At 37.5% G+C, this 23,714-nt stretch overlaps 1 protein-coding gene across 4 annotated transcripts in view; it reads right to left on the bottom strand.

Annotated features, from left to right (window-relative positions):
• Positions 1-11,586: 11,586 nt before the first annotated feature.
• Positions 11,587-23,714, bottom strand: part of HS3ST5 (heparan sulfate-glucosamine 3-sulfotransferase 5) — a 189,109-nt gene continuing 176,981 nt past the window's right edge. For 2 of the 4 annotated variants that reach the window (XM_079326472.1, XM_079326474.1), the window contains exons 3-4: positions 17,915-18,053; positions 11,587-13,337 (exon numbers count right to left, since the gene is read on the bottom strand). In XM_079326472.1, the coding sequence (XP_079182598.1) occupies positions 12,407-13,337; positions 17,915-18,021 (1,038 nt within the window). In that variant the 5' untranslated portion in view covers positions 18,022-18,053 and the 3' untranslated portion in view covers positions 11,587-12,406. The remainder of the gene's footprint in view (positions 13,338-17,914; positions 18,054-23,714) is intronic. The other 2 variants (XM_079326471.1, XM_079326473.1) reach the window with 1 other exon arrangement.

Below are 23,714 nucleotides of genomic sequence, written 5' to 3' on the forward strand. Positions count from 1 at the left end.
AGTTTCTTGAAGAAAAAAAAGTTATCTATAGATTCACACAGGAATGAAGGCACACACTCTTGTAGAAATACACACTCACACAGTTTCATTGAGGAGGCAAGGCATACTTCACTGTGAATTCATTCAACACACTCTCACTGCTTCTATGATAGCTCAAGATTTTGATAGAGGCAATAGTTTGAATTTCAGAGATTGCACATCTGAGTTGTTTTGCACATAATTACCTAATGCAGCAAGGGTGTAGAAGAGGTGCCTTCTCTCATTTGGCATCCACTACCTTATCAGACTGAAGCTGGAAGTAATTTTGGATTTTGGTAAAAGTCCAGCAACTCTAAATGTCAAGGAAAAAAACAAAAGGTATTTATGAAATTGTTCTTCTGTAACACTAACACGGATTTTTGTAGCCACCAGCTTCTCTGATTATGTCTAATTTATTTTCTCCATACTGCTGTACATTGTGAGGATCAGATATTAATGAATTTACCTGGTATAACCTCTACACAGCACAGAAACTTGATTCCCACTTTGTTGAGAAGAAACTGAGACATAAGTGACCTGCCAAAGGTCATACAGGGAGATAGAGGCAGAGCCAGACATTCAATCCATAGCGTCTGAATTTTCAGAGAGAGCTTTAATAGTAAAATGAGCTTTTCTTTTTTTTTCAGATGATGTATGTTTTTCAAAAGTCAGTAATTTCTAGCTGGAATGCCTAAGGTTTGAAACATAAATCTGTATTTGTGAGTTCTTTCATAAATATTTGCTTTTCAGCTACTGCTGACTTGCTGCTTCTTTAGAGATTTTTGTTGGTGTTTTCTCTACATTGTAAAATACATTCTTGAAAGTGGTGGCACCACTTGTAAAAATAATCTTCCTATGTTTTACTTTGCAATTTATAGACTGACATGAATATCAGTTTCTTGGAACAGTTAGTTTTTTAACCTTAAATAGGCAAACACATATGGATATTCATAGAAGTATTATTGTTGCTAAAATCTTATAGTATATAAATACCAGAAAATTTTCTTTTCTTACAACTCATTACTCTTTATAACCATTATGAAAAACTTTGTTTTGCAGTCACTGAAGTTTTATTATGCTATCTAGATCCTTTTGATCTACTGAAGATTAGTGGAAGTCAAATGCCTTATTACCTTTCTAAGTGAGACATGATTGTGCTTCATTCAGGGAAGTTGGCTACCTTTACATCAAGACATTTTTCTTCATTTTAAAGTGCTACCATCTGATGTCTGAAAAAAAGGGTATCTAATGCTTTACTGAAAAAGGAGTTTTTCTAATTGTTCTATAATCTCTGTAGTATTCATGGGATTTTGTCATAATTATGGCATTAAACTGCTCCATTCTCAGTCCCTGTTGAATGTTGATCTCTTTTATAAAACTATCAGTAAAATTTTCACCAGTTACTACTGTTACCTCGGCTGTGACAGAACATGCCCTTATTCCTGGCTCATTTTACTGTAATAGGAGTTTGAGGTTCTAAAGTGTTATTCTCAATGAACAGCAGACCCTATCACATGAATCAGCTGAAAAGCAAAGGATTTAAAAGTGGCATGAAGACTAGATCAGCCTTTCTCCTCTTGTCCTGCTTTGTCCTGCAGCTATTGTAACTTATTGTAGCGAAATTCACTCTACTCTCAGCTATTTGGTGCTATTCACAGCAGTCAACAGTGCTGTCAAACAAATCACTGTGTTGTGCTCTGTGGGATAGGTTCTGAGATTTTTCATGAAATAGGTGATCTGGGAGTTCCAGATATTCAGCATCCCAAGTGAAGCTGTTGAGCTTAAGCCAGCTGAACTGCCAGAAGTTTGGAAATCCTAACCTTGTCAGCCTAACTGTTGTGCATAATGGAATAGCTCATATGCTGAAGACATTTGCAAAAGAACAGAAATATAGTAACCCCCAGACAGCTATGAAAACTACCCTGCATCCTCATAACTCATCCTGCAGATAATACAGAAGGGACTTGCTCAGTATCATATAACAAAGTTGGAAGGAGGTATGGTGAAACTGAAGGTGACATAATCTAAATGGTTTTGACACTGATGGAGCAATTCTGCATAGAAGCTGATCTTGATCTTTTTTTTTGTGTCAAGTTCAATAAACCAGTGATGTATTTTCGGTCAAAATGACAATAAAATACAATCATTGGGCAGCAGTAGCTGACTTTCTGATTATTTCTTTTCTCACCAATTTTTATGTTATCTAGAAATGGCTGGGGAAAGACTTTTATGATCATCAGTGTTGATAAAATATTAAATATCTTTGAGCCATTAAACTTTCTGTATTTAAAAATGAAATTAATTATTAAATAATTGTGTATTTAAGATATATTAAAAAGATGCACTACAGAAGTTATGTTTAATTTTATGAGCTTTACAGCAGAAATGCTCTTGGACAAAATAATGAGCTGCAGTGCTACTCATATCTGTATAGATTGCCATTTTAGTTATGACTCCGGCCTTTGAATAGAAAACTGACACCTCTACTTCTGACTAATGAGCAGAGAAGTCTCTCCACAAGCTCTGTTGGATAATCCAGCTCTTACATTCTCATTATTATCATTATTATTGTTTTTGTTGTTTTTATTCTTAGAATTGCAGCAATAGTTATTCAGAATAGGGACTGCACCTTTTTAACAGCCCATAACCAAGTTATGAACCCACCTTAGCAGCACTTTGAAAGCAGAGAAGCAAGAGGCAAAGGCTATTCCAGAGAGACTTGGCCACCTTTACCTTTTCCATGAAACCCTGATCATGAGCTCTGCAGGTACATTCCAGATTCCAAAAGATGAGGAAATTCAAACCTAAGTATCCAGTTGCTGTGGAGAGTGCTTTTTTTTCTCTATTGTAGATAGGCTGAGGACAGGATTGCTTGGAAATTTCTGAGAACAGGGTAGAAAGCCCAGCTCTCATGTCAGCACTCAGCTGATGTGGAGCAGATCCTTTGAAATGATCCTCTATGACTTATAGAGGGAAAATTAAAAAAAAAAAATCCAGTATTAAACTGAACAAGTCCACTTCAGGTAAGTCATTCTTATTTACTTATGTTATTTTCTCTGTTGTTTCATTTCTCCCATATATCTCTAAAAAGCCTTTCTGATTCCACTTAAATACTTTGTCTGACCTTTATTAGTTTTGCTAATATCCAGTTCATACACTGTACTCTCACATATGTAAATTGATTTATTTTATTGTCTCTTCCTATATTAAATATATTTTTTTCATATTAACAGCTATAGGCTTTTATTCCTATTTCTTGCCAAATTTCATCCGCGCTTGCATCTATGTATTCTTCCCTCTCAAAAAAATAGTACCTTTTTCCTACTACTTATATTTTTTTTCCAGGTTTCCTCTTTCTTCTTTTTTTTTTTTTTTTAATATTTTTAAATTTTTTTTTATTTTTTTAGTTTGAAGTGTCTTTTATTCTGAGAGACAGAAGTTGTTTTTCCTTCCAAAATACAAGCTACAGGATTATAGCAATGATACATTTGGACAATTCAAGTTGGTTAGCTCCATACATAAAATTTCTCATCCACAACTTTTGCAGCCTCCATTGCCTCTTGCAGTCTGACAACTTCCCTGTGTTGGAAAAATAACATAATCCTTGCCTGAGAGATATACATTAACCATACCTGAGTAAAATCCATGTAGGTCAGGAATCACAGCTTGGCCATCCCTGCTTTATAATAGCTCAAAATGTGTGGGGACATCTTCCTTCACTTGAAACCTTGAGCTAACAACTGGAACAAGCTCCTTTTTAAGTAGTTAATTTCTTCTATGCTTTGATTAGGAGGGTGATAAACTTAGTCATGCTCATAGCACCTTTGGCTTGATATACAGAACTGCCTTTCCTTCTTCCCTGGAAATTTGGTAACTCATCCAGCAAGAAACTGAGCAAAAGGGCAAGGTTTTTCTCATGTGAGAAGTCTTAGCAAGTCCATAACTACTGCTTTGCCCAGCACACAAAAGTCACAAAGTCCCTTCTGTACTGCAAAGCCACAACAATATATGTGAACAAACAAACTCCTATCAAAGCAAGAGATTTTTTTAAACAGCCTTGAGGTGAGACAGAAAAGACTATATGAAAGACTTAGGATAAGGCTTGCTCTGCATGTACATATACAGAAAGGTTATGTAGCAAGGGAGAGACTTTCCTTATATCCCTAGGAAGAAGATGAGAGCAGTGCCCCCATGAATCACAGTTCTTTACTGAGTGATGGGCCAAAGCAAACAAGCCTGCTTTGCCCTTGATCCCACCTCGGCATGTTTTGGTTCCTGAAGGGAAATCAAGCCTCTCTGCTAGCTGGGGAGTGCAGACCAACCCCAGAGCTGCATTGAGGCTGCTTCTTGGCTCAGGAGCTTCCCTGCTTTCATCTGTTTGGTACAAGTCAGCACCATCTACAATCATCCACACAGAGACATCAGGTTAGTCATTATTCTGGTTTTGTGTTTCCTTTCTGTAGAGATTATGGGGAGTCTAATGGTGTGGGAGCCAGAGTGGGAAGGTGATGGGATAGATTAGGCAGAGGAGGAGGAGAATGGCTGCACACCTGCTCCCACAGGTGCTGTGTCAGTCCCTCAGGGGGGTTTCTATTAATTACCTGTCAATACTCAGGGCATGGCAGCTCAACACCAAAGGACTTTTCCCAAGGAGAAAATTTGCTGGATACCCTGGATATCCCAGCTAGGACCCAAATCAGTACAGAAAAAGTATATTTACTACACAGCCTTGGCCTGCTTTTCAGGATATGTTATTTTGAGAAGTGGCTCCAGACGCTGTCATGGTCCCCTCTTTTCCACACCTGAAACTTTCCTCAGGATACAGGATCATAAAATTTACTTTAGCAGAGCTATTTCCCACTGATTTGACTATACGTGTGGCAGATGTGATCTCTTAAATTAAGGGCAGTGAAAGTTTATTTTTGTGAGATCTGATTCTGTTCTGGGCTTGATTTTCATTTATGTGGGAGAAAATTAGCTCCTTCTAGGTTCTCAGAATGCACTTACAAAAAGCTGCAGCTGGAAAACTGGAATTAATTGAATACCAAGTGCTACTAAACCTTCAGCTTGATTACACAGAGGGCTGTACAAGTTAAAAGGATATCAGAGGTGTTGAATTGTAACTATTAAAACAACATAAGGGAAATAAAATGAGATCCCCAGTGTTACTCAAAAGAAATCTAATGCTATTTTCACAATGCATTATTAGGTTTGATGATTGCTTGGTGGCTAATAGAGCAATTCCAGCACCCAAGCCCTTGACCAAACTAGTTAGAGTGCTTAGGTTTCCCTATGCCATGTAAACACCTACAGTGTAATTCCACCCTGTAATTATTCAGAGATGAAATATTGCAGAGGGCCTGGTCTCATCTCTGTGCAGGAAACAGTGGCAGTGCTGTTTTCCCTGTGATGGTTTTAAATTGGCTGCTAACTTGCAGACCTAGAGCATGGTTTCACTTGTGAAATTTGCAAGTTCTGGGGTGTCACTCCAAGACATCTGGGGTAAGCGGGGTGAGTTTGTGCAATGTCTAAACTTTTAAACCATCTCACAGATTTTGTAACACAGGAATAGCTGCTAGGTTGTTTCTATCATGGGTAAGTATAGTGCCTTCTAAGAGCCTTCAGCAGCCAATACAGCCAATCATTCATGGCAGATATATAAGTATAGCCTCTTACCTCTCCAAGACTTTGTGGCATCCATCCACTAGGCTTCCTGAGTAGTACAAGATCAGCTGGTGTTAAGCAAGCCTTCCAAAGAGTAATAGCATACAATCTTGATTTGCCACTGTTCTGTCTTTGTTTTGCAAAATGCTTACCTTACATTTGAGTTTCCTCAGCTTGGGGAAACTTGAATGCTTGTCTCCTGTGTTCAAAGAATATCCTAATTATGGTGCAAGCAGCAACAGCCTTTAGGTGTAACTCAGTGCACTTTTGGGCTTACCACTTAGGAACATCCAGGAAAAGAAGGTACCTGCCATTTTAATCTGCTCCTGTGATTATTTTTACTCTTTGCTATGGCAACATAAGAACACATTGCCACTACTTTTATTTATCAAGTAACTTAGTATTTTATGCAATTGTTATTCTAATCCACTAAAATTGATTAAAAATAGAAATCTGAATTTTTTAGGTAGCTCCAAGCCTTGAGAAGGTGTCTGCATAGTTATATTCTGGATTTCTTTTAATATCTAAGTGTCAAAAGTGAAAACAAACATGACAGCTATGAAATACTCAACTTCAATCTTCAATTGTCAACATTTTAAAAAAAAGCCTGTGTGGCTTTACAAAGGAAATTCTGTTGGATGTTGAATATAAATGAACCTGCATAACACCTCTGCTTGTTCCCCTTTTGTTATCAGTGGACAGAACAGCAGGACACTGTGCCAGAGCAGACCACTTGCATAAAGGTTCCAACTTTAGAGCCCAGGACAGAAATGTAGTCAGACTTCTTACCTAATTAGCACTGAGTAGATGCTCCTTCTCCAGTTAATTCTTGGGGCACTTCAGAGCAAATTGGTTCAAATGAGCCTGAAGGTGTGACAGTAGTTGCCCATTGTATGGGATACCCATTGCTAATTACTACTGATGGAAATGATGATTACTTGTGGCTATGTCTTGGAAGACCAGCCTTACCATCCACTTAAAAAGAAAAGAAAAGAATTGTTATTTCCTTCATCTCCTTGGTGCAGGCTGGCTGTTTCAATGCATACCAAATGCAGAGTTTTTAAGATAAATGATGGTTTCACTTCACCAGCCTTATAGATTTGGGCTGCATCTTTGCACTGTGCTGTTACACAGTCATCCAAAGTAAAAACGATTTTTTTTCTGTTCTTATAAAGCTGTATTGGTAGTGGAGCTTTACTGAGGAGCTTGCAACAACTGGAGTAATTTTCTGAAGATGAAGTTAGTAATAGTGCTGCTTTTAGTTCCACCTCTTATGAAATGTGTATAACACTTTTTTTTCATATAGTAGGGAATTGTAAATTAATTCTTATGTCTCCATGGGTTTGAAATGGAAACGAAGCCTTCACAGTTCAATGAAGTGGAAAGTCTTTCATCAGAAGAAAATCAGCCAAGGAATTGGATGGCAAAGACCTCATACATTACAAAACAGTTGTTTGCAATTAAGACGAGGAGTAAGATGTGCATGATTCTGTCATGTTTCCTTTTGTCTATTTAATCAGCCTGAGGCATAACATCAGAAGGCTCGAAGTAGCATTGTTTCCTTGCCATAACCTATGTTTTGCTGTATGTGTACTGTATATGCACTGTATCAAAGGACTGCAATCTGTTCAAAATATAGATGTTTCATATCCTGATCAATAACCAGGACACTTCCACAGAAGCATTGATATTCCAAAGTAGTCAACACTACTGCTGAGGGAAAATTATTTTGGAAGTTGTTAGGAAAGCATGTAACAATCATAAAGACGTCAATAGAATCAAATTCCTTGTACCACACCCCTTCTCTGTGGTCACAGTGGCAAAGACAATGATAGCCTGTGCTGGTATTTCTTTCTGTCTCACAAGACATACATTTCAGGGAGAGTTGTGAATCACTGTGCACCATGAAAAAAAGCTTTGAAACTAATAAGAAGTTGAATGGAGTCAAAGCTGAACTTAAAGTAAGCTAGACATAAACTAAAAAGAGTCCAGTAGCTTGGTCACCATTAGCTCCTAAAGTCATTCCCTGCTACTGCCATTTTTAATAAGAATCTCAGAACAGCAGGTAATCTTATTTACCATATGCTAAGCACGGTGCAGCAGATGGACCATGGCATTCTAGTCTTTTCTGTGCTTTCCTTGCACTTGTCAGTTCAAGCCCTGGGAAAAAGGCTGGTATCCAGATTGATAACACATGGATGTTCTCTAAGGGCTTGACTCTTTCATCAGTGCACTATTGCTGAAAGGACTGAAAATCCTTTCTCTTGAAATGTAAACTCAGTTAGGGATAGTTGGTGGTTCAGAAGATGGTTTATTATGTCTGTCTTGAAGTTGTCAGAAGGTAAGCCAGTCTTTAAAGAACAGATTTGCCAGAGCTGATCAGCTGGTAGAAGAGTGCTATGAAATATCACGTGTAAAGTATCTCCTCAAAGAAACACACAAACAAAGGAAAAATCAACTTATAGGTACTCATGATGGTTAGTCTAGGCACATCCCTGTTTCACTAATGCATGAGCCTTCAGTAACAAAATTTATAATGCAATCTGAGACTCATTGGATCTATATTACTGAATTCTAAACTGAAATTTAACATTATTTATTCTGCTTCTACAGTTTTACAAATCTGAGGACCAAGCCTGCCCAAGGATCTTCAATAAGTATGAAGTAATGTGGCAAGTATTTTTTCAAGAAACTAATTAGACAATCCATAGCATTTTCAGAGTGAGTTAGAAAGGAAGATAAAACTTCTGTTACCATATCTTTGTACTTACTATCAGATTTCAAAAGTACTACCCAAATTGTATGAGGACAGAGACTGAGACCCTGGCTGGCATGAAATGGGTTGACTTATTCTGTCATGGGATTGTAGACTCCTACACACCTGGTTTCTAAAGTAATTTTTACACAGGAAAGAAACAGCATTTTACCCCATTTTAAATGAAAGCAAAGACACCACTCCCTGTAACATTCAACTCCTGACCTCCACTTCATGAAGAAGGGTCCTTTGTGAGCTTCCTGGTCTCTGTAGTTTTCTCAGTCTGTGCTAAAACCAGCAGCAGTGATCCGTAGGACTGTCATTAATGAAAGATCTCTGCTGTTACAGGGTTTCAGTAAGCTGAACAGGCTACCAGCATGAATTAGATCAGCTATCCAGGGAATAAATATGTGCCTGGTAGTGCTTCCATACCCTGGGTTTGAACAGTGGCTGGACTGGCTTGTGTCACTGGGGTTCTGCTTTCTCTGTGGTGTGTGCTACACTGAACCAATGGGCAGTACTTAATAAGAACTAAATAGTATGGAGAGATTTTTCATTAGAGTCACAGCATAGTTGAAGTTGGAAGGGAGATCCAACCCCTGCTGCTCAAGCAGAGATACCCAAAACCAGCAGCCCAGGACAATGTGCAAATGGCTTTTAAACATTTCCAATGATGGAAAATCTGCAGCTTCTCTGGGCAGCACATGCCAGTGCATTACCTGCACAGCAAAAAAGTGTTTCTTGATGTTCAGATGGTAGTCTTGTGCTTTTAGCTTGTGGCCATTGCCTTTTAAAAATCTTGGACTATTATAATGGAACATGTTGCAAAAAATGGCGTCTCTCTTATTCTCAGAGATTGTGGCAAAAAAGGGAAAAATCCATTAACAAAGGGTATATGCATTTCCATCATATCTATTCCACTTTCCTGAAGAAAATGCAGTATAGTGGGTTAATGATAAGTGAATCTCTAATCTCCAAATATCAATCCTTTATTTACATATATATTAATTTCTGAATTTACAATTTTAAATTCTTCTCTAATAATCCTTTATAATGCAAATTGTTGTCCTATGTATTTTAAATAAGAGCTGGGAAAATATGGTAAGAAATACACAGAAATATTAGCTGTTTTAATCCAAACATTTATGAGAGCTGTGAGTCTGTAATTTTAGAGTACAGAAAATAGGTGACATACAATGTCTCTAGAGAACTTAAATGCCACAAGTTAACAGCTACAACTTCATCTAGCTGTGCATCACTCTGAAATCATAATCTCAAGCTAAGAATGCTCTTCCCAGTCTGAGCACTCATGATCAATTTGAATAGAAGTGATTCACTCAGGATTTAGGAAGCAAAGCAAAGAGGTTGAAGTGAATTATTCAGAAATTTCTCCTGAAGAGGAAAATACCATAAGGTCAGGACTTCACAAATTGGTTATGAACACTGAGGCAAAATCCCCATTAACCTAGGAGAATGCTTTGGATGATGTCTTGCATCTACTTATTATTAATCAGTTTTGAATTTTTCTCTTCACAGGGTTGTTTCAAATAGACTTGAAGACATAGCATTGAAAGCTTAGTGAAAGTGAATCAGTCTCCTGCTCTTTTAATCTTCTTTATATACATTATAATGCCTTTGAACCCTTTTTCCTCCCTTGCTGTTCCTGACTATCCTATGCATTTTTGAACCAGATTTGTCTAAGATATAGCCTAAATTTATCCACGTTTCTCCAAAATTGCAAATGATAAGCTGGAGTTAAGCCAGCTGACTTTAACAGGAATGTGCATAGATGTGCCTGGTAGATCACAGTCTCTGTGGCTCTTCTGATCAAATGCAGAGAGATATTATTTCCAAATGCATATCTTGTGCTTGGAGGTAACTTTGACCTAACTAATTTGTCACTTTCATTGAAAATACATCTTAGCCCTCAGTCAGTTTGTAGTAAGGACTATGAAGTATCACCCAAAGTATCATCCAAAGCTGCCTGAAATCTGTCTGCCCACCTGAAGACCATGGAAAGGTTAAATTGGATAAAAACTCCCTGTTGAACACTATTAGGTAAGTTAAATATCTGTCTTTTTGTCTGGAAGTAGGCAAGATAAATGGCTGTTACACAGGAAAACAGTGAGTTATATTGTAGCTGCTGCAGAGAATTTCACATATGCTCGGCCGTGTTGTGCTGGCACGGCTCCGGTGCAGCATGAAGAAAGGGCACATTGCTCACAGTGTTAGCACATATGATTAAAGATACAGCAAGACAAGAAGCAGTCTCTCAGAAGAGTTTTAAAAACCACTTATTTAGAAAAACCAATGCTTTCAAATCACTGAACAAAATAAACAGCCCATGGGGAACACTTGGTCTTATTATACTCTGAACTACCAGCCACTCTTCTTCCATAGCCCAGGATATTCAGATGTTCTGGACACCCTCCAAAATTTCTGTCTCCATCAGTCTTTAGATGGTGGTTTTAAAGTGGTTGGGCTTGTTTTTTTCTTCACTTCTTTCTTGTTTTTTTTCTTGTCTTAAAATACTTTTTCATTTGCTTTCATTGTTTTTTCTTATGAATCTTTAAGAGACATGCAACATATAATGCATGAAAATATTAATTACCTGAACTAATTTCTTGTCACTTATTGAATGGAAACATGAGCTATATGTTTATCCCAGTAATAACAATACTGTGGTTGTTTTCTTCAGAGCAGATGCATGCATTACCAGATGAAGAGAAGGTATCACAACTGTTTTCTATGACTTCTGAAGAATCACCATCTTTTGGTGATGAAATCACCAAAACTTTTCTTCTAATTTTGTTCATCTGTCTGATTTTTTTTTTGTTTTAATGAGCACTCTGTTTTTTGATATACCTGGTTGCAGTAGACTTTTACAGTCATGCTTTAGCCTGATGGGCAACTGCATTGATTCTAGCAAAGTGCCAGAACAGAACAGCAACAATGTTCTTTGAGGTGAGCATTACACCAAATTCCTAGAAAGATGAGTGCTTTGATAAACCCTGCTTCCCGACATGTGTCAGTTTTCACAAGTGTCTATAAACCAAGCTTACCTGAGCAAATCTCTCTCACACATACATATGATATGTCTAAGCTAAGGGACCACACTGACACACATCAAGCAAAGGTGAAAAGCCATTGCACATATAGGTAATTTTAATCCATTCCATTTTTAAATACCACAATAAATTTAATTTTCACAATAAATTAAATAGCCATATTCAGTTTACAAAATAGAATTACTTAGTGTGAAACCAGTATTTACAAACATTGTACACTATGTACACCATGTTTAGCTTTGTCAACACACAAGTATAGAAGAAAAAATTATTTGACCTTTTCTTGACACATGATTGACATGCTACAAGTGACACTATGGTCCATACAATAAAACAATAGTGCAAACTCACCACAGGAACTCTAAAACAATGCAGTTTGTATGAGATAAGATATTCATTTAAAATAATAAGAAAATAGTACTATTCACTCTCATTGTAAAAATTCAGCACTGTGTTTAAAGTGTCAGTATTCCTTTAGCAATACACATACCAAATATAGCCTCAAGATTATGCTTTCTCACAGCTTTACAGACTTTTGACAAGGATTTTTATGGCATAAATTAATGTTCTGCTTAGATCAATAAGTATGTCACATAAACACTTCACTAAGCAAGAGGAACACTGACCCTTTTAACGGTGTCTGACTTTGTTTCCCTAAATACCTCCTTTCCCTTTATTATTATATCTTAAAAGATGCAACTATATTGACAGTAAATTTATGTTAGTTACTACTCTGTAGAAAAAATCCATCCCACCATATATTTGGTCACACACTGCATTATGTACACATATGCATGAAAAAAGTTACTTTGCTAGCCGTATCTATGAAAAGTGCATATTTCAGCAGAGACATCCTATTGCATGCCTCAGGTGCAACAGAAAGTGTTGTATGAAGTTTAGTTTAGGGCCAGTTAAATGTCCTCCCCGTGATCTGGTAAAATTTTTGATTAAAAGGATGGAAGAACTTGCGCAATTTGGTAATGACAGAGGTATCCACCTCTGGATGGATGCGTCCCTTGCTACCCGCCAGGCACTTGTTAAAGACAATGTTAAATCGCAAGCAGTAAAACCCTCTGGTGGCATTGAAGTATAAATTGTACTGACTTATCCTCGGAGGAAGATTTAGGAACTTCTCAACCAGCTGGAGCTCTGGCAGTGGTTCTGTGATGAGCCGGTCTCCGTCCACGATGTGAAACTGCTCAATTGGAAAATATTTCAACCACCTCTCCAGATGTTTTGTGTAGATGCTGGTTCTCACTGCCTTATACTTAGTGTTCACTTCGCAGGTATTAGGATCAATAGCCAGCTTCTCAAATTTGTAGTAAGTTTTGTTCTTTCTTTCCTTGCCTTCCAGCACCTGAGTGTAATCAGAAATAGCTCTTGTGGTAGGTTCCCTGACAATGATCAATAATTTGATAGATGAGTTCATTTTGTAAATCCTTTCAGGTACTTCCTCGGTGATAAAATACGCAGGGCTTTTCTCAATTGTTATTTGATGAGGGTAAGAAAAAGGCATTTTTTTCCGGTACCACTCAATTCCCTTGGCATAGTTTTCATCATTATCAAAGAAGTGAATCTCTTGAGAAGCTTTGACCACTGCAGGGTGAAGGTTCAGCATCTCCAGTAGTGCTCGGGTGCCTCCTTTCCGCACCCCAATAATAATGGCCTTGGGAAGCTGCTGAACCAGATTGTGCAGGCGGATTTGTTCCTTGGTGGCATTGCCCTTTCGAAATTCATGGAGCAGACCTCGCTTGAACTGCAGGGCTCGCAGAGGGATTTCCTCCTGGCCACGGGGTCCAAAACGACCATCGATGGGGCAGAGGGGCTGCAGTCTGCAAGCAAAGTAAGAGGAACTTGTGAAAAGAGGGTATCTCTCAAGGCAAGTTCTATGTATAAGGAAATTCTGCTCTTGGGAATGTTTTTGAATGTAAAGTGATGTGCCCGTCTTTCAGCTTTTATGTTATTCTTCCAGTGGTTCAATAATTTGTAGGTTTTTTATTTTTAACCTGTTTTTTTGCTCTGATTAAGCTGGGAAATTCCTAACTTGACCTGTCTGGCAGCGTAGGAACTATGATTACTTTTCTGGGGTCTCCTTGAGCCTCGCCTAAACTTCCACATTCCTCATCATTTTGTGATGGGTTTGGCATATTTTAAAGCATTCTGAGATTAATTGTATTTGGACATTTTGATCTGAAAATCCAGTTCATTTAAATGGTCTCTTTCACACACTTTTCTTATTCTAGCCTGAAGTCTTTCCTGTGCTCTCCATTATGTTTATCCTGAGATGACTTTTTTAGTGAAGAGGAGTAAAAGGGATGAAAACCGGCTTTCTAAGCATCACCTTTCAATATTTCTCCTGCTCTTTCCAATATGTGTTTCTCTGCCAGTCAGAACCAAGAAAGTCCAAGCTTGTGATTCAGATAAGATCATCAAGATATTAAAAGAATAGCAAGAAAAGTTTTTTAAAAATGCATTTATTAGATTGTTGCATCAATGATTTTCTTATAATCACTCTTGTATCCTCCCACTGAACTTTATTTTGTGTTTTATTATTTCTTATATTGCAATTGCATTTTTGTACTATTCTTTTGTATTCAGCTACAATTATATCCCCTCTTTTCCACTTTCTAATTCTTTGTTCTTGTATCTGATACCACTGGATCCAAGAAGTGGTTCAGTAAGAAAAATGTGAAAACTTTACTTCTACAGAATGTTGAATAAACTCTTATCTCCACTCTCAAATAAGCACGTTAGACATTACAAAGCCCAATATTTCACTGAAGATTAAATTGGTATGTACAGAGAGCTTCCAAGGTCCTACAAAAATATTATTACTAATTTTGTGGAACCACACTCTCCAAAATTAAGGATATGTAAGAACAAAGGTTGTCTAGGCAATTTTAGTGTGAGCTTGCTGTGCTCATATATTATGATACAGTTCTTAAATTACATAGCCCCATGCTATTATTTTTCACAGGACCCCTGCCTTAGCCAGTATACCAGATGGGCAATGCTCATTAATAGCTGTTTAGGTATTCAGTATTTATTCTAGTTTCTCAGCATGTGGTCCCTCACTCATTTACTATATGTTATTCAAACCCTGTTTTCAGGACATAATTATTTATTTCTTTGCAGGTTTTCCATCCATCACTGCTTGTTGGGGTCTCTAATTTGACACTGATTCTTGGACAATGGATGATTGGGACAAAGTAAGTTTGATCCCCCTGGCTGACCTGTTAGCTGTTTCCTTAATTATCCAGATGCTGAGAGATATAACCTGTCCAGGCAGAGATGAAGAAACAATCCATGTGACATTGCTGGGTTTGCATGAGCTCTAGCTAAATCCTGCAGACTAATTAGAAAATGTGATGAAAAGTGAGTCCCTGTTATTTCTTTTCTCAAGTTTCTAGCTTCTTCCATCTCTTTGCTCTCTGCCGTCTACTGAAAAAGCCTGACTTGGTGACAAAGATTGAATCATTGAAATGCTGATGCAAACCTGCACTATTAGGAAAAAAAAAAGGAAGAAATGTCTTAACAATGCTACAATTTGGTCAGAGTGTGGTGTGGCTGGTGAAAGTCTTAATGCATTAACAAGGTGGTAGTAAAAAGCATAAGAAACAGAAGCTGCAATTGCAGTTTCTGTTCTCTTCCCTCTCCTCTCCTCTCCTTCTGTGTATTTGTTATTTGTTTTCAAGCAAAGAGGATTCCACAACAGCAGTTCCAGACCCATCTCAACTAATTTTATCTCTTGCTCAAAAAGACAGTTAGCACTGCCTTCAGTGTAACACAACAGCTTGTCAAACAGGGTGGTTTCTTTCAAAAATAAATAAATACTCAAGATATCCTCTAGCCTAAGGGAAAAGATTGGATGTTGTTAGAAGTCCCTCTTCAGCTTTATAATTCAGGGTTTTTTTTACTTTTTCCACCTGATTCTACTGTCTCTAAACAATAAAAAACTAACTTTCAAAAGATCTTGGCAGCAGTGAATAAATGGCAGATACTCATAGAGTTTAATCCAAGATGTAACTATTTACTGTTTTGTTGCAACATACTAATATTCTTGATTGTCTGAGTATTTTTTTCCATTAAATAACAGTGCTTTGCTAAGAGTATATGGCACTTATTATATCACTGAGTTGCTCTTCCAAAACAGGCAATTTCTCAAGCTGCTACACTAAAACTCTACAATTACTCTTCTTGAGAAAACCCACTATAAAACAATTTGTCTCGGGGAGCTGAATTTCTGAAAAGTCTCAAAACAGCTGAAGTAGGTCTGGGCAATCTTAATCAGCTGTCTCACCTGATCCAGAATACTTGCTAATTTTCTTCCAATGGAGGTGTCACAGCAGCAAAAGATTATAAGCCTGGCTGTAGCAGGAGTAGTTTGGAGCATGGAAATCAGGTATGGAGGCTGCCAGTACTGCCAGTCAGGGAGTCAGGTAACTCAAAGGCTAATCCAGATAGTCTCAAAATTACCACAGAATCTATTTGAGCTTTTGCATATGAGGCAGATCCATGTGCTCAGGAGCTGAAGGAAGGTGGCTTCCCCTGGAGGAAAGTGCTTATCTTATCAGATTTTATGACTCAATGAATCAGATAAACTAGTGGTAATTTCCCTTTGGGCCTAAGGAAACTCAAGACACTGCCATTGGAGAGCCCAGTCTGAGGCTATTAAACATGAGCCATCTCCAGCTCTCTTGTTCAAATTAGATCAGCATAAATGAAGCATAAATGAATCTGGATTTCTTCCTGAACAATTAGTTATTCCAAATCTGTTGAAGCTACTCAGCATCCTTTCACTGAGAGATTCAACAGTGATGAGGCAGAAGAATATTTCTAGTTAATTAATCTGTGTCTTGTCCTTTCCAGTACTTCCTTCTCTATTTCATAACAAGTCCATACACAGGACTGCTTTTTAGCAGTGTGGTGTGCTTCACACTGGATAAAGCAAAAGAACAAAACTGAATTTTACTGCCATTGGCAAGACTGTGTATGAAACCAGTGGAATTCATTGCCACAGGAGGTCAGCAAGTCAAATGCTGTGGCAAGATAATTTTATAGCTATCAGTAAATTCTGTAGATGTGCAAGCATAGATAATAGGAGAAGGTTAATTAGATTTCATGCCTCCGAGGATAAAATATACTTTTGCAGGGACCAGTTAGGATTTCTGCCTCCATTTGCAGCATCACATTAGTCTCAGTGAGGTTTTTACTTCTGAAGCATGAGATGGTTTGACCACCAGGGGAAAGAAGATATAAGTTCCAGGGCTTAATTTGCAATGCATTTGGTCCTAGCTGAGTACAAGGTCTCCTTCTTCTGGTGTGGATTTGAGGGGTAGAGGAAGGCACCAATGTGACCACCAATGGAGCCCAGTGTTACCTAGTAATGGACAGTAGGTAGCTATGTTTTAATTTTCCAAGCACTGCATAGTCATGCAGCATCGTGTAGCAATTTTGAAACCAACTGATATGTTGCATCATTTAAAAGAAGGACAAGAAGGACTAGAACATAGCTTTAACACCTGCAAACTGTCTACCAGCTTTTGGAAATTTGTAGGGTTTTTTCGTTCATTCTTTTGAAACAGCTTTTTTTTTTTAATGTTGTTTTTTTTCTCCCAAATGTGTTGTGCCTTTGTGTAGCACCTACCACGGCAATCCCAGGCCATTTCAAAGCTGACAGGAACAGCAGGGTCGGTGCAGGTAGCAGTACTGTTGCACTGTCAGAAACCAGTCAAAACTTAGTCTGGTCAGAAGTGCAAAACACTCTTTGATTTTCTCTGCTGTGTTTTCTACTACTCTCCAGGAAATCATTTGCAGAGAAAACCCACTTATTTAGCACATTCAGCTACAGAAAATACCAGCTAATTAACATAGTTAAAATTCTCAAACCCTGAAGCAATCTTTCAAATGAAATAGTATTCAAAACTTGACGAGCTGCTCTGCAGGCTCATACTTAATTTTAACTACCACTGTAGCACATTAATTGCTTGCTCACAAATTTAGAAAAGGAGATGTATAAATACATCATAACTGTTTGGCTGAAACTAGAGGTCAACACACAGATGTACACAGGCAAAATGAGCTACTGTAATGATATTTTTACTGGATGCTGGTTTATGTCTTCTCCGAAAACAAGTGTCAGTATGCTCAGAATACAAATGGACAGACAGAAAAACTTTGGCAGGGATGGCTGTGACTATTTTTCCTACTCTCTTCTCCAAAGGGTGGGAATAAATAATGAAAACCAGTATTAAAATAGCCAGTCTTTCTGTCTTCCTATACAAGTAGACTCTAAATAAATAAAAAAAAAACCTAAAAAACAAAGAATGAAAGAAATCAAACCCTTGAAGCAAAAACTCAGACAATCTTAGCCCATTCTAAATAAGAGAACAGCTACTTAATGACTTACCTATCCAAACTCCCAACTCTGGCAACTAGATATAGGAGACTTCCAATAGCAAGGCTGCCTAGCACAAAGAGCTTCTGTCTCAGCAACGCCTGCTGTTTGAATAGCATGGCCCTCCATCAATCTTCAGGGCTTCTTCAGTCTGCAGAGACAAGAACACATAAAACACTCATCAGAAAGCGATATAAGGGCAATGTTTAATCAGGTGTTGGAGTGATTAACCCGCACTTGCAAAATCTTTGCAAAACTGCAAAATAAATAATTTATTTTTCCTTCTTCTACTGTTTTTAAGTCCCACATGGCAATGTATCTGGGGTAGGATGATAATTCTGGAAGTGACAGTTCAGTTGCATCCACCATTACTAGGGTGGTTGGATAGTCACAATGTAGGTCTTGACTGTAGAAGCTCATATTGTAATAGGATAACTTTTTAGGTAAATATGTTTGGATTTTAAGCCTTTCAGAGTCAGACAGATTTAGATTTCAACAGAAATTTAAACACCCTGATGTCAAGTAAAACTGCATTAACCAGGAGTTAGGCTTGCAGATCCTGCATCTCTGTCTCTATGATTATTAGTGTGTATGCTAGAAGAAATCTAAAAAGATGTCCTGATCCGTGCCAGCAAGTGAATTGTGAGAGACCTGAGAAAGAGGTAGCTGGGATGGGCACAATAATGATTTTTCAGCATCAGTGTATTCTATCATCTGTGTCTGTGCTGAGCATCAGTCTGGTCTGGTCTGTGGAGAACCACTTAGGCTCCTCACCTGCATGACACCAGCTGTGACTGTCACCTCAAGACCTGGTGAGACACAGACTGTCACTCTTGAAACAAGCATGAACATCCCCAGATTTTAGCAGTACCAAAGCACATATTTAAATTTCTTTTTCTGATGTACATCTAAATCCCATGCTTGAGCATTGTTTCAAATGTTATAGTTATGAGGCAGTCAGGAGTAAAAAGACATAGCATTATGCCAAGAGGTTTTAACCAGGAGGCTCCTAGCCAAGGCAGAAAGAAGAGCTGAGTAAATGTCTTTAGTTTGACTCTTCCTCAAATGTTACATTTGTGTTCTGGACTGCAGATCTCTTTAGGAGATTTGTAATATGATCTTACATGAACTGAGGTGGAAGATCAGCTCCTCCTTTCAGAGAACAGTCAAAGATGACATGGTTTTTCACTCTGTACTAGTTCTGAGCTTTCTTGTAGATATGCAGGAGAATTAAGTTCCAATCCTTTTACTGGCTCAGGAAGGGTAAAGCCATATCATCTACATATCTACCTACCTACCTACCTACCTACCTACCTACCTACCTACCTACCTACCTACCTACCTACCTACCTACCTAAAAGAATGCTTTCAACACCAAATGGATCCTCTTGATAAAAAAATAATAAATTTAAACTGTAATCACCTGCAATACTTATCCAAATTCTCACTCCCTCTCTCAGGAAATGTTTACAATATTATGAAGCAGTTTGAAGGGAAACTTTTTTTCCCAAATTTTTGCTGGACTTATTTTGAACAATTTTGGATGTCAAGTTTCTTAAGTTTTACTACAGCAAAGCTTCTTTTGCAGCATGTTTTCTTCTTTTTTGCCCTCAGGATTTACATAAAGCAAGACTGGGATAGATCATTATAAGCATGAAACTATATACAGAGGCAGAATTGCTGGTGAGAGTGCAAGGTTTGACTGGCCACTGCTAAACACAGCCTGAAACATTTCTTTGTCCTGCCCATGTTGTTAAATTTTTGGCCCAGAAAGCTCTCCTAAGAATCCAAGATACATCCAGGGAGATAATACAAGCTGGAAACCATTCCCAGGAAGTAGCACTCATGTAGCCTGCCTGCCCCAGAGCTGGCTGTGTTTAAAGGTGCAGAGGCAGGTCATTCCAAACTGGTTTTCTTCCAGTGTGGTAGAATAGCCATTCTGAAGAACATTTATTTTGCTGCTGTAGTGAAAGTTTTCTAATTTCAGCCCACCATCTCTTGATAAAAGAGCCATGCAATGCTGAAGGTCTCTGTCTGACCTGGTCTCTAAAACACTTCCAGTGCAATAATAATAACTTCTTATACAGCCAGGTCACACCTCAGGATAACCTATTGTGCAGGATAACTAATCATACACAATATATTGCTTTTTAAGTAGATAAAAGCAATTCTATAATAAGTATTCTTAGATAACATCTTTATTGCAACAAGAATAATGCAAAACAGAGTAAAAAGAGTTTGCAATGTAAATACAGAGACAGAAGTATTACCCTCCTTTTAAAAATAGATGAGGAGCAGATGTACAGAGAGATTAAGTGATTGCTCAAGGTCACAGAGAAAACTTTTAGTACCAGTGAGATTCTGTCTGAACCCCTTTCTAGTGCTTTAACTACATGGTAAACCTTTGTCTTTTTGTAATATACTTTTGTTTTTCCCCCAGAAAAATAATTTATAAATGAGGAATCCTATGCATTGAGCAAGCCAGAAAATATGTAGCCAAAGTTGAACTATTAAGGAAAATGTACTGATGCTACACCTCTGTGTCAACAGTTACTGCTAATTACTCTTTTAACTACTTAATTTAAAAAGATAAAAGAGAAGGACATGAAGAAGGGGATAAATTTTCATGGGTACCAGTTTTAAATCTTTCAGTGCTGCTCCCTCTAAATGAAAATTTCACTTCAGTGCTACAACAATTGCATCTGAACTTTGTCTCTCAGAAAACATGCACATATGCAGCTCTCTATACATTAAACTAAAGTGCTTTCCATGAGTTCTCCTTTATACAGGCTCTTGGACCCCTCTTCAGTCCTGCCTGCAAGCCTTAGTGAGGCTGTGAATGTCATCAGGCTGCAACAAAATCAAATTAATGACTAGTTCCAGAAACAGACTCCACAAGGCCTCATATCCTCAATATCAATGTTCAAAATAAGAGTCAATACAAAAAATGCAACCAATTAAACAAACCATAAAACAAACACAAACAAAACAAATCAAGCAAATCAACTAACCAAAAAAGCCCAAACCCAAACTCATTCCACTTTTATGTTTGCATGTGCCTAAGTGCAGAAAATTTTTCCATAGAATGGCAAGTATCAAGCACACACTAGAAATGTAAAAATTACACTATTTATTTGTTAGTTTATTTTTTTTTTTTCACTTTTAGCATCTAATTTAAAGGCCAAGGAAAGAGTTTTATTCCAGATATGTGGTCTCAATAAACCTTTCCATAATTGCTAATTTTTTACTGAGAAAAACCATAGAAAAATATTATCTTGACTCAGGAAAGGCTACACCTTGCAATGGATGTACTGAGACAGCTCTGTGTGCCAGAGGAGACAACTGAAAAAACATTTCTGTTTAAGACACAGAGTTAGTACAACCAGAATGTGATTAAGGTGAAGGTCCCTAAGGCAAAAATGTTGCTGGAGACTAACATGGCAACACTTAAATGAAATGGAAAGAAGAAATGAAAAGGAAGAAATTAAAATTCTGGGATGCATTATCAGGTGCACAAAGTTTTCTGTAAGGAACACATACTTTTAAACTTTACAAGAAGCTGGAAGGCATGATAAAATATAATCCAAAGTGACAAGATTTTTAGCAGTTATTTGAGGCAAATAAGGGTATTTAAAAAAAAAATTTTGCTCTCTCTTAGAGGCAAGAGCTGAACTGTCACAAAAGCTGCTGACCAGTGGTAGGAGAGTTGGGAGAAAGCTGCAGGCAGAACTTGTCCAGTAGCTGAATGCAGGATGTGGAACCTCCCACCTAAAGAAATGACAGCACACTGTTGCACAGCTCAGTGAGCTTACATTAGAAATACTTGTCTTGGACAATTTAGTTAAATATACATACAATAAAGTTCATTCGTGGCCATCTGAGAGAGTCATAATGCAAAAAGAGCAACACAAAGTACTGAATGCATGATTTCTAGAAATGTGCACAACATCACATATATTTTAAAAGGTGATTTGTAAATTATCTAAATTAAAAATAAAATGTGCTTTGTGATTTCAGATGTACATCTGATCTGAATTGTTAGACTGACATGGTACAGTTCAATAAAAAAAATGAGAAAGTAGCCTTACCAGTGTATTGATGTGAATGTTTCATTTAACCCCTTTCCCTACATTCCCATTTTGCTGGTGAGAGGATTAGGGTTACTGAGTGAATTGCCAAGAAAAGATAGTACAACTGTGTAGAACTCTGATGACAATGCCAACTGAAAAATAGATGGACTGTTCCTGACAAGATGAAGGGATCATGGATAAAAGCAGATAGTGGATATGCCAGACAAATAATGTAAATTTTTTTGTGAACTGTTGTAAAAGTTAGTTTTTGGTTCAAGTTAGGTCAAAGTCAACTCACTAGGAGAAGACAGGAAAAGAAGGGTACTAGTAATGATGGCATTACTGATAAAAATCTAAATTGTGCAGAAGCACAGAGAAGAGAATCTGCTGCTATAATTACTTATTCCAAATAAACAGATAACGAAGCAAGAAGTTCACCAGGAACTTGTTTGCAAATGATCAAAGGGAAATTTTTGGACACATGGAGTAGAGAAGAGAAGCTGCTACAGATAAATGAATAACATGTGGTTGGTTATGGATGGAAGTATAAGAAATAACAACAACATCCTTTCTTTTGGCAAACAGACTGAAGAGATACAGTCTTGGTAGAGTTATGTGATTAATCAAAATGACATACAAATTAAAGGCAAATATGCACAAAAGAGGCTGAGAAAATAATAAATAGGAGGTGATTTTTGTTAGAAACATTGCTCTATGTGTTTCTTTTTTTATTTTTCACACCAGCAGGGGTCATCTGTTGACCAACAAATACTTGTTGTTATACACTGCAGAAAGATCTTTGAGTTTATATGGGATTTAAATACAGCAATAGGAAACCAGTTAGAGAACTTATCACTGGGCATGTTTACATTATGTCTCTTGAATATTAATAACAGATTCTTCCATTTTTCACTGTCATTAAAATTCATACAAATCAAACAACTCTAGACTTTTTCTGGGGTATAAAATCACATCGTGTTTGGGAAAGGAGGGAATTTATGCCTCAAATTGTGTGCATTATCATCAGCTCATGATTTTAGTCATGGTCTGCCTGGAATAGCTGTCATGTTACTGTTCCTGCTTCTCCTCCAGGTCCTCCAGGTCCTCTCCACTCCCTTTTTTTCTGTCTCACTGCTGAGGAAGGTCTGGGCTAGTGGCAAGGAAAAGATAGAGTGCTGCTGCACTTTTACACCGTAGCCTGTGCTTCGCTGGCTTCCTTAATTGCAGCAGAACTATTGCACCACATGAACAGCATTAAAGAACTAGAATGCTCATGATAAAGCAGAACATGATCTTTCATTAGAAAGAGGATTTTTCATTCCTAATAACATTGAATAGTCTGAGACAAAATTCTTTTCTTTTTTTACACAGCAAAATTAAATGGATAATGGGAATGGAAAGATTTGAAAATACCATATTTTTAGGGAATGATAAATGCTGACCCTGCAGAAAATTAACTCGGATTTTAAATTATTTTTTTCCTTAATGTTTCATATTTCAATATAAAAAAGAAATTGAATTCTCATGAGTAATTACAGTTTTCATTTTTTTCTCTGTAGCATAAGACTGAGATAGGATAAAGTAAGATTAGTGCACACTTGCTCAATTCAGGCTTCAAAGGAAGTAAAGAAGGAAATAGAACATGGAATAAGTTCACAGATTCATGCAAGTGTCCCTGTGTACCAGACCTGTCCTTTTCTCCTCGTGACTCATATTGACTGAAAGAGCAGAGAAGAAAATGT

Source organism: Erithacus rubecula (assembly GCF_903797595.1).
Source record: "Erithacus rubecula genome assembly, chromosome: 2".
In the NCBI taxonomy this organism is placed as follows: Eukaryota; Metazoa; Chordata; class Aves; order Passeriformes; family Muscicapidae; genus Erithacus; species Erithacus rubecula.